The following is a 23,952-nucleotide window of genomic DNA, read 5'->3' on the forward strand; positions in this document are numbered from 1 at the left end:
CAGCTGTTTTCACAGTCCTTTGTAGGAAATTCAAGTCTGTTGGTCAACTGCTCCCATACCAGACGGTGATGCAACTTGTCAGGATGCTTTCAATGGTGCTCCTGTAAAATGCAGTTAAGATGGGGGATGGGAGCCTTAATCTTCTCAGAAAGTGGAAGCACTGCTGTGTTGCCTTGTTCAGGGAGGTGATATTAAGGGACCGGGTGAGGTCATCCGTGATGTGAACTCCCAGGAACTCGGTGCACTTAACTCTCTCTATGGAAGAGCTATGTATTCACAGAGGGGGATGGTTTGTCTGCACTTCCTGAAGTCCACACTGATTTCTTTTATCTTCTCCAAGTTCAGGCTTGGGTTGTTCTTCTCACACCAATCCACCAGCCGCTCCAATTCCTTTGTATATTTTGTCTCATCATTGTTCTTGATAAAGACAAAACCTGTTATGTTATCTGCAAACTTGATGACACAGTTTGAGCTGAATCCTGAGAAGCAGGCACCCATCAGCAGTGTGAACAGCAGCGGGCTGAGTGCACAGCCTTGGGGAGTGCTAGTGCTCAGTGTAACGGGACGAGAGACTTTGCTGTCTGCACTGACTGACTGTGGCCTTACAGTTAAGCAGACTAATATCTAATTGCAGAGGGAGGTGTTCAGACCCAGTGAGGACAGTTTCCCACCAGTTTCAAAGGGACGATGGTGTTGAATGCTGAACTGAAGTCTATAAACAGTGGTCTAGCATATGAGACCCCATTTTTCAGGTGGGACAGGACAGAGTAGAAGGCAGAGGCTATTGCATCATCAATGGATCAACTTGAGCGATAAGCGAACTGGAAAGGGTCCAGTGTAGCTGGGAGAAAGGCTTTAATGTGCTCCATGACCAGCTGCTCAAAGCATTTCACAATGGATGATGTTAGTGCCACTGGATGTTGGCCATTTAGGCAGGTTGCTGCCTCCTCCTTTGGCACTGGAATAATGGTTGCCACCTTGAAACCCAAGGGGACAATGAATTGTTCCTGAGAGATGTTAAATATATCTATCAGCACCTCCGTCAGATGGTCTGAACACCCATCCTGCTATATTATTGGGCTTCACAGCTTTGTGTGGGCTGGGTCAGGCCAGGATTTTCTTCACCTCAGCTTCAGGCAGATGGAGAGTCTGCTCCCTGGAGGGACTGGGCGGGAAAAGGGTTCCTTCCTTACCAGTACGTTGTTCTGCACATCAAACCGTGCGCAGAAGGCATTCAGTCACTCTCAGGGAGTGAAGCATCCTGGTCACTGATGCGTGCGTTATTATCCCTGGAAATCAATTTCCCACCCATACTTGTACAATAAGCATACATTTGTTCTTGCATCTATAGCTTCCATCTGCCCTTATTCACGTTGTTATTATTTTAAACACTTCTTGCTTCAGCTTGTAATGTGTATTGATTGTAGCTTTTCTATCTTTTCAAATCATTCATCTTTGTTTCTTTCTGTACAGTAATGATGATTCTGCAACTTTAGAAACTCAATACCAATCTGTCCTTCAGGTGATCTGGTTTCTTCCCACATTCCAGAGATGTTTGGTTAGGGTTGGCTTTTTATGTTGGCACCAGAAGCATGCGGGCTGCCCCCAGCACATCCTTGGACTGTGTTGATTGTTATTGCAAAAGACATATTTCACCATATGTTTTCATGTACTGTACATAGAAAACCTACAGCACAATACAGGCCCTTTGGCCCACAAAGCTGTGTCAAACATGTCCTTACCTTAGAAATTACCTGGGGTTACCCATAGCCCTCTACTTTTCTAAGCTCCATGTACCTATCCAGGAGTCTCTTAAACGACCCTATCATATCTGCTTCCACTACCGTCCATTGCACTTACCACTCTCTGTGTAAAAGACTTACCCTGACATCTCCTCTGTACCTGCTTCCAGGCACCTTCTGCTCTTTCATGCTAGCCATTTCAACCCTGGGAAAAAGCCTCTGACTATCCAGATGATCAATGCCTCTCATCATCTTGTACATGAGACAAATAAAGCTAATCTAATCTACTTTTGAATGCTGGCATGTTCTGGCTGAGTTTTAACCATGAGCTCACTATTTTTAACCATGAGCTCATGGTTTTGAAATTTTAAACTTTATTATCGATTTCATTGATATTGTTTAATTTTTTTTCAAGTTAGCATGCTGCATCAAAATCCCTGTACTCTTTTGTAGCAATGAACCTAATTTGATTCTGTAATTGCTATTGTTTTTTTTTAAACAAAATGCATCACCTCACACTTATCAACATAGTAATCCATCTGCTGCTGGTTGTGTTTGTCATGTTCTTCATTTTTTAAAAAAATTGTCACACCATGAGTAACAATTCTCTCATAATCACAGCTGTCACATACGTATATATGTTTAACACAACTTTTCATGCTCAGTGGTATAAATGTTTTTTCTACCTGTTTGAGATCATCTTGCTCACAGCTTCACAGAATAGGAACTCACTTTTATAAACACAAGAGAATGTACAGATGCTGAAATCTAGAGCAACAGACACAAAATTTTGAACAGTTGAACAGTTTTGGGCTGCTCATCTTAGGAGAGGGTGCAGAGGAGGTTCACAAGGATGATTCCAGGAATGAAAAAGTTATCATACGAGGAATGCTTGATGGCTCTGGGTCTGTACTTGCAGGAATTCAGAAGGATGAGTGGGGAACTCATTGAAACCTTTAGAATGTAGGTGAGAGCATGAGGTGGTTCATTTTGGTAGGTCAAATATGTGGCAGAATATAGTATTAATGGTAAGACTCTTGGCAGTGTGGAGGATCAGAGGGATCTTGGGGTCTGAGTCCATAGGACACTCAAAAGCTGCTACGCAGCTTGACTCTATGGTTAAGAAGACATACGGTGCATTGGCCTTCATCAATCGTGGGATTGAGTTTAAGAGCCGAGAGGTAATGTTGCAGCTATACAGGACCCTGGTCAGACCCCACTTGGAGCACTGTGCTTAATTCTGGTCGCCTCATTACAGGAAGGACATGGAAACCATAGGAAGGGCGCAGAGGAGATTTACAAGGATGTTGGCTAGATTGGGGAGCATGCCTTATGAGAATAGGTTGAGTGAATTTGATCTTTTCTCCTTGGAGAGACAGAGGATGAGGGGTGACCTGATAGAGGTTTTCAAGATAATGAGAGGTATTAATTGTGTGGATAGTCAGAGGCTTTTTCCCAGGGCTGAAATGGCTAGCACTAGAGGGCATAGTTTTAAGGTGCTTGGAAGTAGGTACAGAGGAGATGTCGGGGTAAGTTTTTTACGCAGACAGTGGTAAGTGCGTGGAATGAGCTGCTGGCGGCGGCGGAGGAGGTGGAAATTTAAGTGACTCCTGGATGGCTACATGGAGCTAAGAAAAATAGAGGGCTTTGGTAAGGCCTAGGTAGTTCTAAGGTAGGGACATGTTCGGCACAGCTTTGTGGGCTGAAGGGCCTGTATTGTGCTATAGGTTTTCAATGTTTCTATGTTGAAAGGCCTAGACAGAGTAGATGTGGAAAGGATGTTTCCCATGGTGGGAGAGTTTAGGACAAGAGGGTATAGCCTGAGGATAGAGGGCTGCCCTTTCAAAACAGAGATGCAGAGAAATTTAAAAATGCAAACAATAGGAATTCTGCAGATGCTGGAAATTCAAGCAACACACATAAAAGTTGCTGGTGAACGCAGCAGGCCAGGCAGCATCTCTAGGAAGAGGTGCAGTCGATGTTTCAGGCCGAGACCCTTCGTCAGGACTAACTGAAGGAAGAGTGAGTAAGGGATTTGAAAGTTGGAGGGGGAGATCCAAAATGATAGGAGAAGACAGGAGGGGGAGGGATGGAGCCAAGAGCTGGACAGGTGATAGGCAAAAAGGATACGAGAGGATCATGGGACAGGAGGTCCGGGAAGAAAGACAAGGGGGGGGGGACCCAGAGGATGGGCAAGAGGTATATTCAGAGGGACAGAGGGAGAAAAAGGAGAGTGAGAGAAAGAATGTGTGTATAAAAATAAGTAACAGATGGGGTACGAGGGGGAGGTGGGGCATTAGCGGAAGTTAGAGAAGTCGATGTTCATGCCATCAGGTTGGAGGCTACCCAGACGGAATATAAGGTGTTGTTCCTCCAACCTGAGTGTGGCTTCATCTTTACAGTGGAGGAGGCCATGGATAGACGTGTAAAGATGAAGCCACACTCAGGTTGGAGGAACAACACCTTATATTCCGTCTGGGTAGCCTCCAACCTGATGGCATGAACATCGACTTCTCTAACTTCCGCTAATGCCCCACCTCCCCCTCGTACCCCATCTGTTACTTATTTTTATACACACATTCTTTCTCTCACTCTCTTTTTTCTCCCTCTGTCCCTCTGAATATACCTCTTGCCCATCCTCTGGGTCCCCCGCCCCTTGTCTTTCTTCCCGGACCTCCTGTCCCATGATCCTCTCGTATCCCTTTTGCCTATCACCTGTCCAGCTCTTGGCTCCATCCCTCCCCCTCCTGTCTTCTCCTATCATTTTGGATCTCCCCCTCCAACTTTCAAATCCCTTACTCACTCTTCCTTCAGTTAGTCCTGAGGAAGGGTCTCAGCCCGAAACGTCGACTGCATCTCTTCCTAGAGATGCTGCCTGGCCTGCTGCGTTCACCAGCAACTTTTATGTGTGTTGCAGAGAAATTTCTTTAGCCAGAGGGTGGTGAATTTGTGGAATTTGTTGCCGCATGCGGCTGTGGAGGCCAGGTCGTTGGGTGTATTTAAGCCAGAGTTTGATAGGTTCTTGATTGGAGATGGCATCAATAGTTATGGGGAGAAGCCGGGAACTGGGGTTGAGGAGGAGGAAAAAAAGGATCAGTCATGATTGAATGGCGGAGCAGACTCGATGGGCCAGATGGCCTAATTATACTCCTATGTGTTATGGTCTAAAATGCTGGAGAAGCTCAGCAGGTCAGGAAGCATCAATGAAAATGCATAAACAGTCAGCATTTCGGGCCAAGATCCTTCACCAGACCTGATGAAGGGTCTCGGCTTGAAGCACCAACTGTTTATACAGTTTCGTAGACACTGCCTGACCTCCATGGTTCTGTGCGTATAACTCACAGACATGTTACCTGCCATTATGTAGTCTAAAATAATGCTTTTTTATGTGCTGCATCTGCATCTATAAGGCATTTTTGTTGTTGAGATTTTTTTAATTCCTGAATTTTCTAGTGAACAGCTGGATTGCTGAATTAATTGAGATCTAAACGAATGTATTTTCCTGCTTAGCAGTTTGAGCAGTGTGAACTGTTCATTATTGCAGCTACTCTGATTCACTGCTTTCCTGTCATCATGGAAACTAATTAGCTGTGTACATGTCCCCTCCTGTTTTAAAATGGTGCATATTGTCATGCAGGTTGTGTGTCATTAATTAAACTAAAATAGTAGCTATTAAAATGAGCAAAAATAAGGATGGGTCTATTAACTAAATTCTGCCAACTTTCAATCTGCACGTTATCAAATTGCATTATTTAATAACCTTTTTAAAGGCCTTTTGAAAGTTTAGATATGCTTACAGAGAGCCATTATTGTTGTGTATTTAATATTGCAGTAACATCTGAGTAATCTTGCACATGCGCGCACATCAGAATCTGCTGCAGTGAAGCATCCCCACAGCATGTTGCAGCCATCATCATGTTTCATGGCAGGGATGGTGTGTTTTTGATTATGTGCGGTGTTTGGCTTATGCCAAACATAACGTTTAGTCTGATGGCCAAAAAGGCTCAATTTTGGTTTCATCCGATCATAGAACCTTATTCCAGCCAACTTCAGAGTCTCCCACATGCTTCTGGCCAAGATTTCATGTGAGTCTTTTTAAACAGTGGCTTTCTCTTTGCCATTCTCCCATAAAGCTACGACTGGTGTAGCACCCGGGCAACAGTTGTTATATGCACAGTCTCTCCCATCTCAGTTACTGAAGCTTGTAACTCCTCCAGAGAAGCAATAGATCTCTTGGTGGCCTCCCTCATTAGTCCCCTTCTTGCATGATTAATCAATTTTTGAGTATGGCCTACTCTAGGCAGATTAACAGTTGTGTCATATTCTTCCCATTTCTTGATGATTGACTTAATGTTACTCCAAGGGATATTCAGTGAACTGAAAATTTTCTTGTATCTATTTCCTGACTTGTGCTTTTCAATAACCTTTTCACAGAGTTGCTTGGAGTGCTCTTTTGTCTTCGTGGTGTAGTTTTTGCCAAGATACTGACTCACTAGTAGTTGGACCTTCCAGATAAAGGTGTATTTTTACTATTATCAATTGACACACCTTGACTGCATATGGTTATCTCCATTTAACTAATTATGTGACTTCTAAAAACAACTGGCCACACCAGTGTTGTTTTGCTATGTTATATTAATGGGGGAGGGGTGAATACTTATGCAATCAATTAATTTTGTGTTTTATATTTGTAATTAATTTAGTTCACTTTGTAGAGACTTGTTTTCACTTTGACACTAAAGAACCTTGTTCTGTTTATCAGTGTCAAAGAAACCAAATTAAATCCACAGTCATTCAATGTTATAAAACAATAAAACATGAAAACTTCCAAGATGGGTAAATTCTTTAATGTATGCCCCAGCTTCCTTTGTGGAAGCTTGTCAAAGTTGACATGGATTTATGAAATAGAGTCATATTTGACAAATCTTAGCTTTCCAAATTCTAATTAATAAGATAATTGTTAAGTTTCGTGTCTTCAAAACATTAAACTAATTTAAAGGAAGGCATGGGAGTCTAAGAATATGGGTCTTCCAAGATGGGTACTTTTTTTAAAAATGCTCTGTATATATTTTATTAAGCATTTGTGTTCCTTTATTTAATTTATTGTTCTCTCTCTCTCTCCATATATATATATACACACACACACACACACACACACACACACACACACACACACATATATATATATATATATGCATATATATATATGTATATATATGCATATATATATATATATATGCACACACACACACACACACACACACACACACACACACACACACACACACACAATACGTGAATTGCATATGTCATCATGCTACCATGTGATACGTGCATGCTTCGCTTAAAGTAAACACAAAGTTAGATCCACATTCTTGGACTCCCGTGCCTTCCTTTGAATTAGTTTAATGTTTTGAAGATACAAAACTTAACAATTTTCTTACTAATTAGAACTTGGAAAGCTAAGATTTGGCAAATGTGACTTCTATTTCATAAATCCATGTCACTTTGACAAGTTTCCACAAAGGAGGCTGGGGCATACATTAAGAGTCCAAAGTATTTTGTTAGCTTAGAGTGAATACTGGCAGTCGCATAGAGAATAGAAAATTGGAATAACTAGGTCCTTGTCATGATAGAGCAATGTAACCAGTGGAGTACCCCAAAAATTCTTGACCCTCAGTTGTTCACTATTTACATTACTGAGGAGAGAGTGAAATGTAAGGTTATCCAAATTATTCATGGTATTAAAATATATGTATGGGTATGTTGTGATTAGAACATTGTGAATGATATATTGATAGGTTGAGTGATTGGATGAAAACTTAGCGAATGAAGTTTAACGTGAGCAAGTATGCGGTTATGCACTTTGATAAGAGGAATCGAAAGACAGATTATTATCTAAATAGACAGAGATGACAAATGGATGGCATTAAGAGGCATCCAGGTGTTATAGTGCATGAATCAGAATCAGGTTTAATATCAGCAGCATATATCGTGAAATTTGTTAACTTTGTGACAGCAGTATAATGCAATACATGATAATATTAAAAAATCCGTGAATTACAGGAAGTATATAAATGTATTTCAAATACGTAGTTAAATACAGAAGGTTGTGCTGAAGGTAGTGAGGTTGTGTTCATGGGTTCAATGTTCATTCATTTTCCTCTTCAACATTTTTGAACTTTTTAAAGAATTGCAATAAGTTAGCAGACAGGCCCAATGAGTTGTTCAGAAGGTAAATGACCTTTATTAACAAAGTGCTGGAGTTTAAGAATAGTGAAATTTTGTTGTAGTTGTATGGCCTGTTTGAGGCCACACTTGGAATACTGTGCACAATTGTGGTCCTTTCATCATAAAGGATGTTATAGGATTGTGGCAGTCCTAAAGATAATGACCAGGCTAATTCCTGGTATGAGAGTTGTCTATTCAAGCAGGATCATGAAGTTTGTGTCTGTAACCCTTGCAGTTTAGAAAAATGAGAGGTGACTTTATTCAAGCACCCAAAATCCTCAGGGTGCATGACAGAGTAGATGGTAAAATATTTTCCTCAGTGGGAAAACCATGAGCAATGAGATGTAATTACTGAATAAGGGGCTGGTCATTTAAAACTGAGGTGCTTAAGAATTTCTGCTCTTGGAGGTTAATGAATTTGTGGAATTCGCTTTTCCAAGGCAGATAATGGTCAGGTCATTGAATATATTCAAGGGAGAGATAGATAAATGTTTGAAAAATCAAGAAATTGAGTGTTATCAGGAACTGACTCAGGAGATGAGGCCAGCATAGAATAGCCATGATTATACTGAATAGTGAGGACCTGATGGCCTCCTTTTGCTCTTATTTCCTTATATTGTTGTTTATGTTTACTTTCACTATTTTCTACATCTGCCACTACCGCTTCCTAAATAATCCAGTCTAGCATTGTCTGTTCCACTGACAGCGGACTAATGAGTTTGTGGTTTTCCATTTTCTCTCTTCCTCCTTTTTAGAACATGCAACAGTACAACACAGGAACAGGTTCTTTGGTCTACAATGTCTGTGCTGAACAGGTTCCCAAACTCATCTCAACTGCCTGCAAATGGTTTATGTCACTTTATTCCTTGCCTGTTCATCTGCGCATCTCAATACCTCTTAAAAATTGCCATTATATCTGCTTCTAAACCTTCTCTGACAGCACATAGCATTCTGTGTTTAAAAGGGGATCTGTCTTGCACATCTCCTTTAAATTTTCCTCTGCTTCCTTGAAGCTATGCCTCTAGTTGGTTCCACCCTGAAAAAATGTCTCTAACCTTTTACCCACTTTAGGCCTCTTACGTTCTATCAGGTTGTTTCTCAGCCTCCGATGGTCAAGAGAAACAATCCAAGTTTGTTTGACGTCTAGTTACAGCTAAGACTCCCTTATGCAGACGATGTCTTGTTGATCCTTCTCGGCTGTAATAGCAATGAGAACTGAACACAATTCTTCAAATGTGACTTAACTGAAGCTGCAACATGTTTCCCTGCTTTTACATTCTATGTCCCAACCAAATAATTATGGATTTGTATGCCAAGATCCCTCTGATATCACAATCAGCAACTTTTCAGTTCATAGATACTGTGGTCTAAATTGTGTGGAAGTTTGGAAGAAGAACATCAATGTATCACTACGTAAACATTGGTATGGAGAACATCTGGTCTTTGGAATTCACTAGCTTTCAATCTCATTAATTTTTCAGTTTTATTTTACTGTTAATAATTACTTCCCACTCCTAAATCATTTAACCTATCAATTTTCTCTAATTCTGGGACATTTTATGTAATCTTCTGTGAATACATGTAAAGTAGATTCAGTTTCAGTACTCTCTTTTTTTCCAACATAATGTCTTCCGTCTCAGTTTGTAAAGGATCTACGTAAACTTTTGGTGGCATGGAACTGCAGATACTAGAACCTGGAACAAGAAATAATCTGCTGAATAACACACACAAAATGCTGGAGTAACTCAGCAGGTCAGGCATCATCTATGAAGGGGAATAAATGTTTCTGGCCAATACCCTTTATCAGGAGTAATGAAGGGTCTCATCCCAAAAGATCAACTGTTTATTCTCCTCCATAGTTGTTTTATTGCTCCGGCATTTTTTGTGTGTTGCTGAAGACATCCAGCATGTGCAGTATCTCTTGTGTCAACGATCTGCTGGAGGAACTGAGCAAGTCTAGTAGCATCTGTGGGTGGAAAGGACCATACATCCAACCTGAAATGCTGATAGTTCCTCTCCTGGACCACTCAGTTCCTCTAGCAGATGGATTGTTGATGTGTAAACTTTCGCTAATCGTTACCTTTTCTGCATATCCTTTTAAGCTGTTGCAATCGAATTATATATTTGTTACTTTTTTTTTTACTTTCCATTCCTTATATCGATAAGGTCTTGTCCTGTGCTGAATCCTAAAATTTAGCCTACTGGCAATATTATATGCCTTTTCTTTTGCTCCACTTCTATCCTGAACTTTTCATGTTAGCTGATTTGGGCCTTTGCACCTTAAAGTGACAAGTATTTATCCTAAAATTTTACTTATTTAAATATTGGTCTTTGCTGTTCATTGTCAAGCAATGTAGTTTCGCAATTTACCATAGGCAGCCCATGCTTCCTACTTTTAAGGTCTCCAGTTTTGACTTAATTCCTACTTTTGTATTGAAACTCTATTTATTATAAACACACTTCCCAAAATCTTTTTAATTACAAGGTTGTCAATTAATCCCTCTTTGCATTGTACCTATTTAGCCCTGCTGTTATCTTTAATATTATCAAAGCTAATATTTCACCCTTAAACTACATTCATTAGTTTCTGTTCATCTAATCAGTTGGGTACATCCCCTAGAATAAAATTGAACAAGTCAAACACGTATTTCATGTTATACAACCATGTTAACGGCACCCAGTCATGACTTCCAAATATACAATTTTTACATATTTGCTTATAAATTTTATCTTCAATTGATGTTGGACTATTTCTTATCTCCTCCTTTAGTTAATTGTCATATTTGCTGCTATTCAAATTACTTGGAGTTCTCCAGAATCTGAAGAATTTTTTAATTCATTCTTTGAACACACACTTTCTGCAATTACCTCTCAGAACCTTAAACTGGTTATTTTGCTGCTCATCTTAGTTTCTTATGCCTTTTGTCTCTAGAGAGGTGTCTCTCATTTTGATACTGTCTCCTTGTAGAAATGTTTTTTAAAATTTCTTGCTAGGTTAACTCTCATTCTTCCCCTTTCTTTTAATGTCCACAGTAGTGAAATTGGGTAGGTTTGCAATTTGCAACAAATTACAATTTCATATTCAAGGACTTAAATACATTCTGACCTGCTAGAACAAAAATAAAGCTGCTTCTTGTGTTGTCAGGCTCTGATTTTTTTTTTGTAAGCATGAGATTCTGCAAATTTTAGAAATCTAGAGCAACACAGACAAAAAATGCTGGAGGAACTCAGCAGGTCAGCCTGCATCTATGGAGAGGTAAAAACAGCAGATGTTTTGGGCTAAGTCACTTCATCGGGTCATGATGAACGGTATCAGCCTGAAAAGTTGACTACTTATTCCTCTCCATAGATGCTGCCTGACCTGCTGAGTTCCTCCAGCATTTTTATGTGAATTACTCAGATTTTTTTGTACTGCTAGGACAAAGTGTATTTACGATAAACATTATTTTGAAACTGCAAAATCACAACAAATAATTTTTAGACATTTTTACTTGTTTGGCTTTTGCTTTCCTCTTTACTGTTTACAAAGAAAGGTTTCTTAAAACAGCACTTTGTATTTTACCCAGTACTGGAGAAATCACTGTAAAATTATGATTTATTAAAATTTTACACTACTTTTCTTTCAAATGAATCATGGCTAAATAGTAATTGCTAATCCAGCTCTGTAAATTTGAGATATACAGGCTTAAGTGGTACCTGAACTTCACAATGCCAGCGAACTAAAATGATTCTTATTTAAGACTGACTCAGTAATTGTGACATATTTGTTTAACGGCTGCTTGTATATCTCTACTTATTCAGTTCCTTCAATCCACCACTTAATAATTCTTTGTTATCCGCATTACTCATTTCATCAAAAATGTTGAAACAAATTGCAATTATAGCTGTTTAAAACTGTTAAGTTTTAGAATTTGTGTTTATTAGCACCTAATATTCTGAAATGATTTTCTCAAGAGGCTTCTGGTGCAGATTTCAACAGATGCAGGGTGAGCAGTAATAATATGAAATTTTAAACAAGCTGATTGAAATTCTCAGGTGCTTTGTCTCCAAAGAGATTATGGGCTAAATTTGGTCGTCTTTGTAGTGGAAGGTATGAAGGAGGTGCCTCAGGGCGGTACTTAAAGGAAAGGATAGGCTGGAAATGGACAATTCAGTGGGCGCTGAAATGGAAGCTTATGGGTGAGATGATTGTAAGGAAAGCCCCTCATGGAGCCATTTTACAATGTGTTAAAATGTCAGCATTACAACAATGATCAGAATACAGCTAAGTACAGTCCCATGCTCTATGTAACCAGGTAATGCAGCACAATACACCTCTCTGATTCAATTTGGAAGACTGGTACCCATAGCCATTGCAGACAGCTATGTGAGGACCTGTGGAAGTGACTGTTTTCGCAACTTAATAGAAATAGTTCACTAGGATATAATGTTTTTAACCAGTCTCGTATTTGTTTTTAACTTCTTGTTGTAATAGATGCAGGTTGAGGAAGTGTTTAATATGACTAGTACTCATGCCATCACATCTGTTTTCTCAAGCAGATGCACTGTTCTCCAAATAGCCAAGTATATCTAAATCGCAGTATTTTAAAATTCTTTTGGGAAATTATCTGCCCTTTCCTTTCCCTTTCCAACCCAACAAATGCTCCATCAGTGTCAGCAATCTCAGTGATACATATACAGTGAGGAAAAATTAGGAAGGGTAAGTTTGCTATGTTTCTATTAGCTGTTCTGTGGCTACACGGATGGTTGTTAAATTAGTAAACTTTGATGTTAAATACTGTAGATTAGTAAACTTCAATGTTTTCTGAAGGTTTGATTTCACTTTGTGTGACTACCCCACTAACTCCTTGATACCACCATGTTGTTGTGCCCCTAAATGATCATATCAAGCTAGACTAATGAAATGAGAGCTGAAGTCCCAAAGAATCAGATTGTGTTTTTCTAATTTTGCTTTGGTTCAGTATGCCATATTAATTTTATCTAGCAAAGTCTTTCCGTCATCTTTTATCTTTTTTTTCAGGTCCTTGCAACTTTGGAACATCTGGAAAAAGTCAGTAGCTTTCAGGAGTTCGTACAGATCTTCAGTCAATTTGGAAATGAGATGGTAGAATTTGCCCATTTGACGGGAGACAGACAAAATGTAGGTAATAGATGAACTGCTATGATGAAGGTAGTTTTATTTAATCTTTATATGTCCCTGAGATGCTTTAAGGCATTTTATTGCAATAAAAGCACTATTAAAGTGGAAATCGTTGTTTATGTTGAGCCTCTGAGCCTCATTTGCCATTGTTTTCATCATCTGTTTATATCCTTGCAGCCCAGCCAAATTCTTCACATCCTAGCCTCTTCACCCTGTTTTCATTCATAACACAGCTTGGTCTAGAATCTTAGCAATTTTTGTGGGAGAGAATTTTCCACTTGCAGCCACTCTGAAATGTGCCCAATGCCACCTAAATGGTGACCAAGTTCTCTGCTGGCAACTACTGTACTCTGGTGTAACCTTCTTGTAAATTAAATTTATAGCACATGTATTTCTTCATTTCTTCTGTAAGTGTGTTCAGATATTACACTAAATTCAGTTTGAAATTTATGATTGTTATAAGATTTGTAATCTTTTTTTTAAATAATAACGCTTCCGTTACTTGTGGCTTGAGAAAAATAATTGAGAGAATTTAGCTTTGCCCATGCATTTATAGCTTTGAATAAATAAAATGATTTTTTTATATAGGAACCTGCATATGTGTGACATGATGTTGAATGTTGCAGAAGATTAGTTCATTAAAAATTATGCTCACCAAATATAGCAATGTTTTTAAGAGAGGTATTTGAACTTCTGGCTGTGAACGTCTCTTCATATGCAGTTTTAACTAAACCTATGTACCAGTCTCTGCATGAATCACTGCTTGGGACCCTTGGATATGAATGTTGGAAACAATGATTACTAAGTATGTGGATGATAAGGAATGCTGCTTCAGGCTACAGTAGGATGTAGATCAGAAGGGAAATTGGCCAGAGCATTTACAAAAAGAATTTAATTTTGATAACTGCGGGTTTGTGGATTTTGGGAAGTCAAATAGAAAAAGGGCATATACAGTATATAATAGTATATAATAAAGGCAAATACAGTATATTATATACAGTATATAATAAGGGCACCCAAGGGTGTTGATGAATGGAGTAATCTAGCTGTTCCAAGTCCATAATTCCTGAAAGGTGGTAACTAAAGTCAATGAGTTGGTGAAGAAGGCATACTGCATACCTGCTTTCAAAAGTTCAAAGTACATTTATTATCAAATTATGTTTACATTGTACAACCTTGAGATTCGTCTCCTTACAGGCAGCCACAAAACAAAAGAAACCCAAAAGGACACATCATGAAAAGCCATCAAACACCCGATGTGCAAAGGAAAAGAGAACAGATCATACAGACGATAAAAGTTAGCGAATAGCATTTGGAATAAAAGCAGGTACACAGACACAAATCCTGGAACAGCTGGAGCAGGCCATAGCCTTCACCCTCAGCTCAGCACAGAGCCAAGTAAACATTGTGGAGCAGCGAGCAGAACCAGCCTCTGGTTCCCACATGCTCTCCTTTCAGTCCATCTAGCCCAGCATTTAAATTGTCCAGACAAGGGGTTGTTTCTCACACTGGGACCTGTGCTCTGTTGCATCGATGTGCCCTGGGCCTGGACTCTACCACCACGTTTTTGCCCAAACCCAACCTTTCCAAATTGGCCTGCAGCTTAAATGGATAAAACCTTGCGCTTGGTTAAAGTGGACGAGCATTGAATCTGCCTCTCCTCTGCTTTGCTCACACTGACTTTGCTTTGACTCTGCCTCGATGTCACCTCACACCCACTCGCTTCGGCCCTCGACTCAGCTTCACCTTCGCGCACCTCTCCATTGTTTTGGGTGATTGTTTACCATAAGTGATACCAGTAAAAGTGTTATTAATGAAATGTTTAGCTGGATTCTTTGTTTTGTTTGCCACCAGTAGGTAGTTTCTGGCGTTCACCAGTGCCATCTTAAACCAGAAGCAAAGAATAGACGAGTTAGGAAGCTAAGTTGCAAATTTACAAAGCACTGGTTAGGCGGTACTTGGAGTACTGTGTGCATTTCTGATTGCATCCGAATTGCATCCTGATCCACATCAGGAAGGATGTGGTTGAGATGGAGAGAAGACTCATCAGGATGTTTGCTGGATAGGAGGAGTCAGATACGTTTAAGAGGCTTTTAGACAGGAAGCAAGGCATAGAAGGACATAGTCCTAATGCAAGGAAATGGGATTAGGGTAGGTGACAAAGTAGTCAGCATGGACTTGGGGACCAAGAGACCTATTGGTGTGCTGCATGACTCTATAGCAATAAATTTTAAACACTAATATTCTTTATATGTTTAGGTGGCGACCTTATCTGAATAATTCAGAAATGTTGATATCATCGGAATTTGTGAAATTATTTTTTATTAAGTCTAAATGATCAGATGTATAAACAAAGTTCTTGAGAGGTGTTAATTAAATCAATTTATGCTGTTGTATTGATGCCATTGATTGCTAACATTAGTTCAAACAATACCAGGAAATGGGAGCTTCTCTCGGAAACTGAAAGTGAATCCTTGATTTAATGTCTTTCTCAGAAAATGATATATATTTCTGTATACAAAGTTTCTGGAGCTGCACTTAAATTCACAACCTCCTGCCTTTAGAGAGAGGACTGCTAACTGGGCAACATCTGGTGCTGTTGGAATAAACTTAAGTACTTTTAGTGAGAGATGCTCTTGCATCTGAAAAATCAATCCTAATTTAATCACTCTTTCCTCAATTTGGGTGACGGAATGGAGATACATCTCTTCCAAAGGAGGTGTAAGGTGCTCCTGCCCTCCACTAGCCTGCAGGTCACCTTGAGCAAGATGTAGCTCCTACATGGCACCCCAATCAGGGTCATGTGAAGCCATGGGAGCAGCTGGTGCAGATCACAAGTCCTGGTTATGCGACCACTGACGCTAGGCGGATAATCTCTGAAGAGTGTTGATAATGACTGGGATCACCTGTCTTGTAAAGTCACTGCCCAGAAGAAGGCAATGGCAAACCACTTCTGAAGAAAAATTTGCCAAAATCAATCATGGTCATGGATAAGACCATCAGGCAACGTGGCACATAAAGAATGAACCAACAAGCTTTCCCCAGTTACTGCATCTATGCGAACTTCAGTCGATTTCTGAGCTAGACTAGATCAGTGTATTTCATTCAAATTTTCCCAAATCAATTCAGCAAATTAAGAAAAGTTGAGCCCCCACTGTGTCCAGCTGTAGTTGCCTGTTCATGACCTTATGACAGTTGTTTCAAAAGAAGAAACACAAAAGCTGGATCTGATTAGAGAACTGCCAGTGCTCTAGATCAAAGTTTTGAATTACTCGTTGGCAAGCTGGCTTGGTCAGGTAGCATGTGACCGAATGAAGGAATGGTGGGACAACCTGTTCTTTACACACACTCTGATCATGGCTTGGCCAATGATAGAGCAAGTTTTTAGAGTGATGGGGTGTGGTCCAAAATGGGTAGCTTGGTGCTGTCAGTTTCTTGAATGCTGTTGGAGTTGCAGTCTTCCAGGCACATTAGAGAGTATCGCATTATGCTGCAAACATGCCTTATAGATGGTGCAAAGACTTAGATAAGTCGTAAAATGCAGGATACTCAGCGTCTGACCTAAGGTAAGACAGAGGGAGGAAAGTTGTTTCCACTGATAGGTGAGACTAGAAGATTGGGGGAAATAGATTCAGGACGGAGATGAGGAAGAACTGCTTTTCCCAGAGGGTGGTGAATCTCAGGAATTCTCTGCTCAATGAGGCAGTGGTGACTAGCTCAGTAAATATATTTTAAGACAAGGTTGGGTAGATTTTTGCATAGTAGGGGAATTAAAGGTTATGGGAACAAGGCAGGTAGGTGGAGATGAGTCCATGGCCAGATCAACCATGATCTTATTGAATGGTGGAGCAGGCTCGATGGGTCAGATGGCCTACTTCTGCTCCTGTTTCTTATATTGTAGTCATGGTCTTCATGTGGCTGGTCTGTTGAATGGTGACTGACCAGAGTGCTTGTTGATGGTGAGACACATGATGGTAACAATGTGGTTGAATGACAAGAGGCAGGAGTTCAATTAACAAGAGGCAAGAACTTGATTCTTTTGTTGGAAATGTTTGTTGCATAATGCTTATGTGACACTGTTTGCCACTTCTTTATATCTGAATATCACCCTAGAATTGCTGCATGCAGGCATCGTCTGCCTCCTTTTCTGAACTGTTCTGAATGGAACTGAACATAAGCAAGCGTCCCTACTTTGGATCTAATTCTGAGGGACCGTTTATAATGGAGCAGCTGAAGAAGATTGAGTTTAGGGCAGTGCCCTGAGCCTGGGATGATTGACCTTCAACAAGGACAACCCTAAATAATAAGTAATTGTATATTAATGTATAATAACTTACACACATTTACTTGCACCTTGGGCAACAAAGGCAGTTTTAAAAAAATATAGATATTTAAATTTGAAAGAATTATAACCATCTGTTGGCGGGGGTCAACCCAGGATGTTGTGACCTAGAGGTCAAAGTTGATATGCAAGCCAGTACGCAAACCAAGCAGTACGATATGGAGAGCAAGCTGTTGCCCCTGCAGCAGGCTCTCCCTCTCCACATAGCTGATAAACTCAAAGGAATGGCAGAGACTGATACAGTTTGACACCAGTAGCATCGCAGGAGTTGCCAGTCAGCGTTGAACTCAACATAGGCCTCCCTTGAGATTTTTCCTCGAGGTTTAATCCCCAAGGCTATCCCATGAGTGGGTATAATTGCAAGGCAGCAAAGGTTTGAAATCAGAGTTTTCCTTCTCTTAGATGACCTGTCAAAAACAGCTGACAAATCCCATCTGCCCGAAGTGACTGGTTTTAAAGTGCCAGTCACCCGCCTTTGCCCTTCTCCTGTCAGTTCTGCCAGGTTTAGTTGCTAAGCCACAGGTGAAGGCCAGGAACTGAGGCTATTTGAGACTCACGCCATTGGGAACATAGTGGGAGCTAATCCTCAGTAACACCCCCCCCCCCCCCCTGCATAGCCATAACCTTAAGGAACGTTAAAAGAACTGACCCATGATCAATGAAACTGGTTAACGATTTGATATAATTTTTTAATTAAATTTTGGTTGTACACATAATGATTTCAATGCTTTTACAGGCGACCTCCATGTTGCAGTCATGTTACATTAGGTAATGGAAATTACCCTTGCAGAATTCACAAATCACTATCTCAAAATCTGAGACATGGAATAAAAGTTATAGAGTCATAGAGTTAGTTGTACAGCCGAGAAAAAGGCAGTTCAGCCCATACTAGTCCATGCTGAGCAAGATGCATATTTAGCTTGTTCCATTTCCCAGCGCTTGTCCTATATCCTTCTGAACTCCTGTTATCTACAGTATATACCTATTGATGTAGTTGTCCACATACCTCTTCAACGTATCTAATCTACCATTTCCTCTGGCAGCTGTTTCTGGTGTGTTGTTCCTCATGTTCTTATTGAACTTTTCACCTCTAACCTTAAAATTATGTCCTCCAGGAATGAAAATTTGTGCTTGTAGAATTTAGGTGTCAAATTTTATTTTATTTTCAGTTCACTTCTTGACACATAGGCCGATGACATGGCTTTGCATTAAGGAAAAGCACAACACAGACAGTTTTCTGGGAGGCTAAGCCACAAGGTTGGGGAGGGGGGAAAGTAAAACGTATTTGCGAAAACTCCAGCTATTCTAATGAATATACATCATACTTTATAATGCTTTAAGAATTTTTTTAAAAACATTATTAGGAAAAGGGTTGTCCTACTGTGCAGAATTATGGAAGATTGTTCAAGATTATATGTGTTGTTGGGAAACTTGAACCGTAACTTCACTTTGGAAGCCACTGCATTTCCGAGCACGTTCTGCACTGTGATTATCAATTGCGCCCATAGCGGAACTTCTCTTTGAATATATTTAATGTAGTGGATAACAACAATTACAACAATTGGCCAACCTCTTCATCTTATTTACAGGGCTGCCATAGTAAGTTTAGTGTATGCTGACATTTTCAAAGTGGTTTGCTGATTGAATCAGATGCACTCAGTATATTTTTGGGCATTTCACTTAAATTTAGTTGGATCAAACCACCTACTAATAATGTGGTGGTTTGCTTCAAGCTTACAGCACAAAAACTGGCCATTTTAACTTGAGTATGCTTTACACAATCCCCCATACACTCTTCTTGCTTTATTTCTCTTCAAACAGATTTCCTTCTTCCCACTTGCAATTAACTAGTATCCTCTTACTTGCCCTGTATTAGCCTACTGGTTTTAATCCTGGCAATTTAGAAATCATGCTAAATAAAACATCTGGCAATAGCTTTGTGGTTTAATTACTTTTATATTAAATACTTCACACACTGAAATTTCAAATAAAAGCTAGGAATTTCATCACAAGAGAAATAAAATTGGAGGTTTATCAGGAAGATTCTGGATAGTCATTGATGTGAAATCATTTCTCTTTCTACACTGAGTATTTGCAGAATTTAGAATTAATTTACTATTTGATCTGATCTTTCTCATTGTAGAAATCCCACTCCATTCACTGTGCATTAAAATGTTCTGCATTGAAAAGACTTCAGCTCAAGATGTATTTAGCTTACTGATAATTTAAAATATAAGTATGTGCAGCTTATTAGGAATGAAAAATAGAGTGGTTTCTATAAGAGCTTTTAAATCACTTTGAACTATACTGATACAGTAAATATGTGTTTGCGCCTAGTGCAGTTCTGCAACTGAACTCTTGTTTGCTCAAATGATTTGGAGCATGTGCTTAAATGACTTAGAAGTAGCAGGCTGGATTCTGCTCAGCTGGGTTGGGTGTGGGAAAAGTTTGATCCAATCACAATAGCTATGACAGGAAAACAGTGCAGTGAGCATGAGGTCAGTGGTTCCACTGGAAACAATTTTCTTGTGCTTTGTGACTCAGGAACATCAAACATGAGAAGACAAAATTCATAAAATACAGAGGGTGTATTCCTAACAGCTAAGCATTCAAAATATAATTGAACTGAATACAATTTCTGGTAATCTTTGAGAAAATATTAATGTTCTAGGGAGAAAAATGAGAATTTCTGACATTATGCTGTGAAACAAACCTTGGATGACACAGCAGGCTAACAATCTCTGAAGCCTGCATGCTTAGTGCCTTAAAGTGCTTCTTTTTGTATCTGTGATTCCCATTTAACAAGCTAAATGGACATGTTGCATGGCAACTGCTTAAATAAGTGCTGGAGAAGGAAAGGCAAAATACTTAATATCAGACAGGTATGGGACAAGGTTACATGCAGCAATACAGAGTAATGAATTATGTATTACCACAAACATCCATTATTAAGTCAGGAAAGCTGAAGTGATTGAATGTGCATTGGATTGTCAGCAGCATATTGATACTGATTTATTTTGTTGAACTGCCAGATGATTGATTTGGCATACTCAAAGTAGCTGTCATTCGTAACCGGTTGCATCTGTTCATGTGGAGGAAAAGGAAATTAATGTCCTGCTTGTCGCTCTTAAGATTGATTAATTTCTGTATATGGTTCTGAAATGGTTATAAAATATTTTACAGTAATATTTTATTAAATGTCTCCTTGGGTATTATTAAAAAGCACACAATGAGAAACTACATCAAATAAAAAAAGTCTAAATGCCATATATATTTAATTGACAATACTCTGTGGTGAGTGGAAACATAGTTAACTAACAGTTTTATGTTACTATGTTAGTTGGATCAAGTGACAACTTTTTTGATTGGCTTGTTGTGATTGGAAAAATTTGTATGTAGAGTTGTTTTTAATTGTTCATGTAAAATAATTAAAATTTTGGGGGCAAGTGTCTGACAAATGTAGTGCATTGTGGTTGTAATAGTGTTGGATTTCAGTCTTTCTAATGTTTACTGTGGTACAATAGATGCAAAAAAAAGTAAACAGGGCGCAGAATTTTTAAAATTGTGTTCAGACAAACACTTTTAGTTGGTGTGTAGCAAGTCCAGTAAGAAGGCATGTAATTATGAATTTAGTTTTAGGGAATAAAGACTGAAGCTGAGGAAATGCAAGAAGCACCGGTGTGAAGGTAATTTTATGGTAGGGATCATAATTCCGTTTGATTTTCATAGTTGTACTAAATGTAGTCAATGGTTCTCAGTTGAGAGAAGGCCAATTTTACTTGACAAAAAAGTGTTTTAATAAAACTGACTGGGAACAGGTTGTTGAAGCTGAATCAGGTTAGTACAGTGGAAGTCATTTAAGAAGGAGATTCAAGGAGTTTGCAGAAAACATGTTCCTGCAATGAAAAATGGTGGAGCTCCCAATCCATAGCTTCAGAATACAAGGTACACAGAAGGAGAAATGTGACACAAAATGATTGTTTCCTTTTAATACCAAGAGCTTAAAACAGCAGGAAGCCTGTAATACAGGAGTGAAATGATAAAGGAAATTAGGAAAGCACAGTGTTTTGTAAATGCAATGATAGAGGAAATAAGTGAGCCCATTGGAGACAAGTACAAGTGGTGGAAGACATAGATTTTAATGAATAATTTGCCATATTCACAAAGAAATAGATGCTGTTAATGCTGTAGTTAAGGAAAATGAGTGTGAAGTTTAGAATCTGTTCAACATGAAAGAGGAAGTATTAAAAGGTTCTACTATCTTTGAAAATAATTACTTGCCAGGATTGAATAAATGCCTGTTCAGGTTCTTGAAAGAATGAAGTGAGAAAATTGCAGAGGTTCTGACAACAATTTTTTAAAATGTTGATATAAGAGGATTTGAGTACGCTAACAATTCTAACAGTGGGCCAGTTATGTGTGATGTTTTAGTGGTAGACAAATTATGGGATTCCATTGTTAAGGATTAGCAGAAAAGGCACTTGGAAAGGTACAATTTAATTTGGAGCAGTCAGCAAAGATATATAACCTCATGATTGAATTTTTTAAAGTGGTAATGGAGGTTGATAAGATCAGTGCATCTGATGTAGCCACTGTGGGCTTTAGCATGACTCTTGACAGGTTCCTCTGTGGCAGTTGTTCAAAAGTAAAGGAGAAGCCCCTTGGAATCTAAGGAAGATTGGCAAATTGGATTCAAAGTTAGTTCGGGAACAGTAAGCAAAGAGCATTGGTTGAATAGTACTTCTACGAGTGGAAGATTGTTCCCAGTAGGCTTCCAAAAATGATCAACTCATGGCAATTAGTTTTCTTTTGTAATATAATGTTAAAAATATTAGACCAAAATATATGTGGCATGACAAAGTATTTTCCAGATAGTACGAATGTTGTTGTTTAGACTACAGGTAAGTTTAGGTGATCTGGTCAGTTGGACAGAAAAGTAACAGGTGGAATTGACTTCAGTGTTGTGTGAGGTAATGTATTTGGGAAAGTGCAACCAGGCAATGGAATATAAACAAAATGGCAGGAAACTGAGGAGGAACAGTGACCTTTGTATTATATGTCCATTGATGTTTAGAGGTAGCAGGAGAGGTAGACAAAGTGGTGAGGAGGAACAGTGACCTTTGTATTATATGTCCATTGATGTTTAGAGGTAGCAGGAGAGGTAGACAAAGTGGTTAAAAACCGGGTGAAATGCTTTCTTTTAGTAGCCAAAGCATAGAAAATGTAGAGCAGCAAGACTATGATCGAACCGTATCCATCACTGGCTACACCCAGCACAGCCTCAGTTTACAATTGTGGTAACACAGTAGGAAAAATGTGAATGCATTGGAGAAGGTGCAAGAGCAACTTATAAAGATGTTGCCAGGACTGGAAAATTGGAGCCTGAGGAAAGATTGTATAAGGTAGAATGATTTTCTTTGAAACAGAGGAGGCCAAGGACACATAAGTGAGATGCTTGAAGGCCTAGGCAGAGTAAATACAAAGACTTATTCTCTTAGCAGAAGGATCAGATGCTAGGAAGTAGTGATTTAAAGTAACTGGTTGAGAGTTTAGATGAAAGTAAGGAAAAAAAAATTTCACCCATAGTGATTTAGAACTCATTATCTAAAACTTGATAGGGGCAGAATCCTTTAAATAGAAATTTGCATGTGTCCTTGGAGTTTGAACTGTAGGGTTATGGACATGATTCCGAAGATGGGATGAGGCTGGAGTATGCTGTACCCCACACCACCACCACCTCCCCACCACAGCTGGATGAGCTGCCTCTGTGTTCTCTGCACAGCACTGTTCTGTTTATGACAATAGAAATGTATTTGTCAAAACAATCTCATTTTAATATTAAAAAAAAGACTAGAATTCAAGTTTGCTGATGACAAAAATCAGCATACAGGAGGAGATTGAAAATCTTGCTGAGTGGTGCCACAGCAACAGCCACTTACTCAATGTCAGCAACACCAAGAACTTGATTGTTGACCAGGAGGAGGAAACCAGAGGTCCAAGAGCCACTGCTTGACGAGGGATCGGAGGGAGCAAATTTACAGACCTTGGTGTTATCATTTCAGAGGATCAGTCTTGGGCTCAGCACTTGTGCCATTATAAAGAAAGCTCCTCTATTCCTCAAGAGTTTACAAAGTTTTGTCATGACAACTAAAACTTTGACAAAGTGGAGAGTATTTTGACTCGTTGAATCACAGCCTGGTATGGAAACTTCAATGTCCTTGAATGGAAAATCTTACAAAACATAGTGGATACAGCCCAGACCATCATGGGTAAAGCCCTCCTCACCGTTGATCACATCTACATGGAGTGTTGTTAGAGGTAAATAGTATTCATTATCAAGTAACTCCACCACCTAGGTCATGCTCTCATCTCACTGCCCCATCTGGAAGGAGGTACAGGAGCCTCAGGACTTGCACCACCAGGTTTAGGAACAGTTATTACTCCTCAACCATCAGACTCTTGAACCAAGGAGATAACTTCACTCAACTTCACCTGCC

General features: G+C 39.4%; 1 protein-coding gene across 3 annotated transcripts in view; it reads left to right on the forward strand.

Annotated features, from left to right (window-relative positions):
- Positions 1 to 23,952, forward strand: part of ctnnal1 (catenin (cadherin-associated protein), alpha-like 1) — a 325,158-nt gene that overhangs the window by 206,978 nt on the left and 94,228 nt on the right. For all 3 annotated transcript variants that reach the window (XM_072253686.1, XM_072253683.1, XM_072253684.1), the window contains one exon: positions 12,994 to 13,113. In XM_072253686.1, the coding sequence (XP_072109787.1) occupies positions 12,994 to 13,113 (120 nt within the window). The remainder of the gene's footprint in view (positions 1 to 12,993; positions 13,114 to 23,952) is intronic.

Source organism: Mobula birostris, chromosome 3, assembly GCF_030028105.1.
Source record: "Mobula birostris isolate sMobBir1 chromosome 3, sMobBir1.hap1, whole genome shotgun sequence".
Lineage (NCBI taxonomy): Eukaryota > Metazoa > Chordata > Chondrichthyes > Myliobatiformes > Myliobatidae > Mobula > Mobula birostris.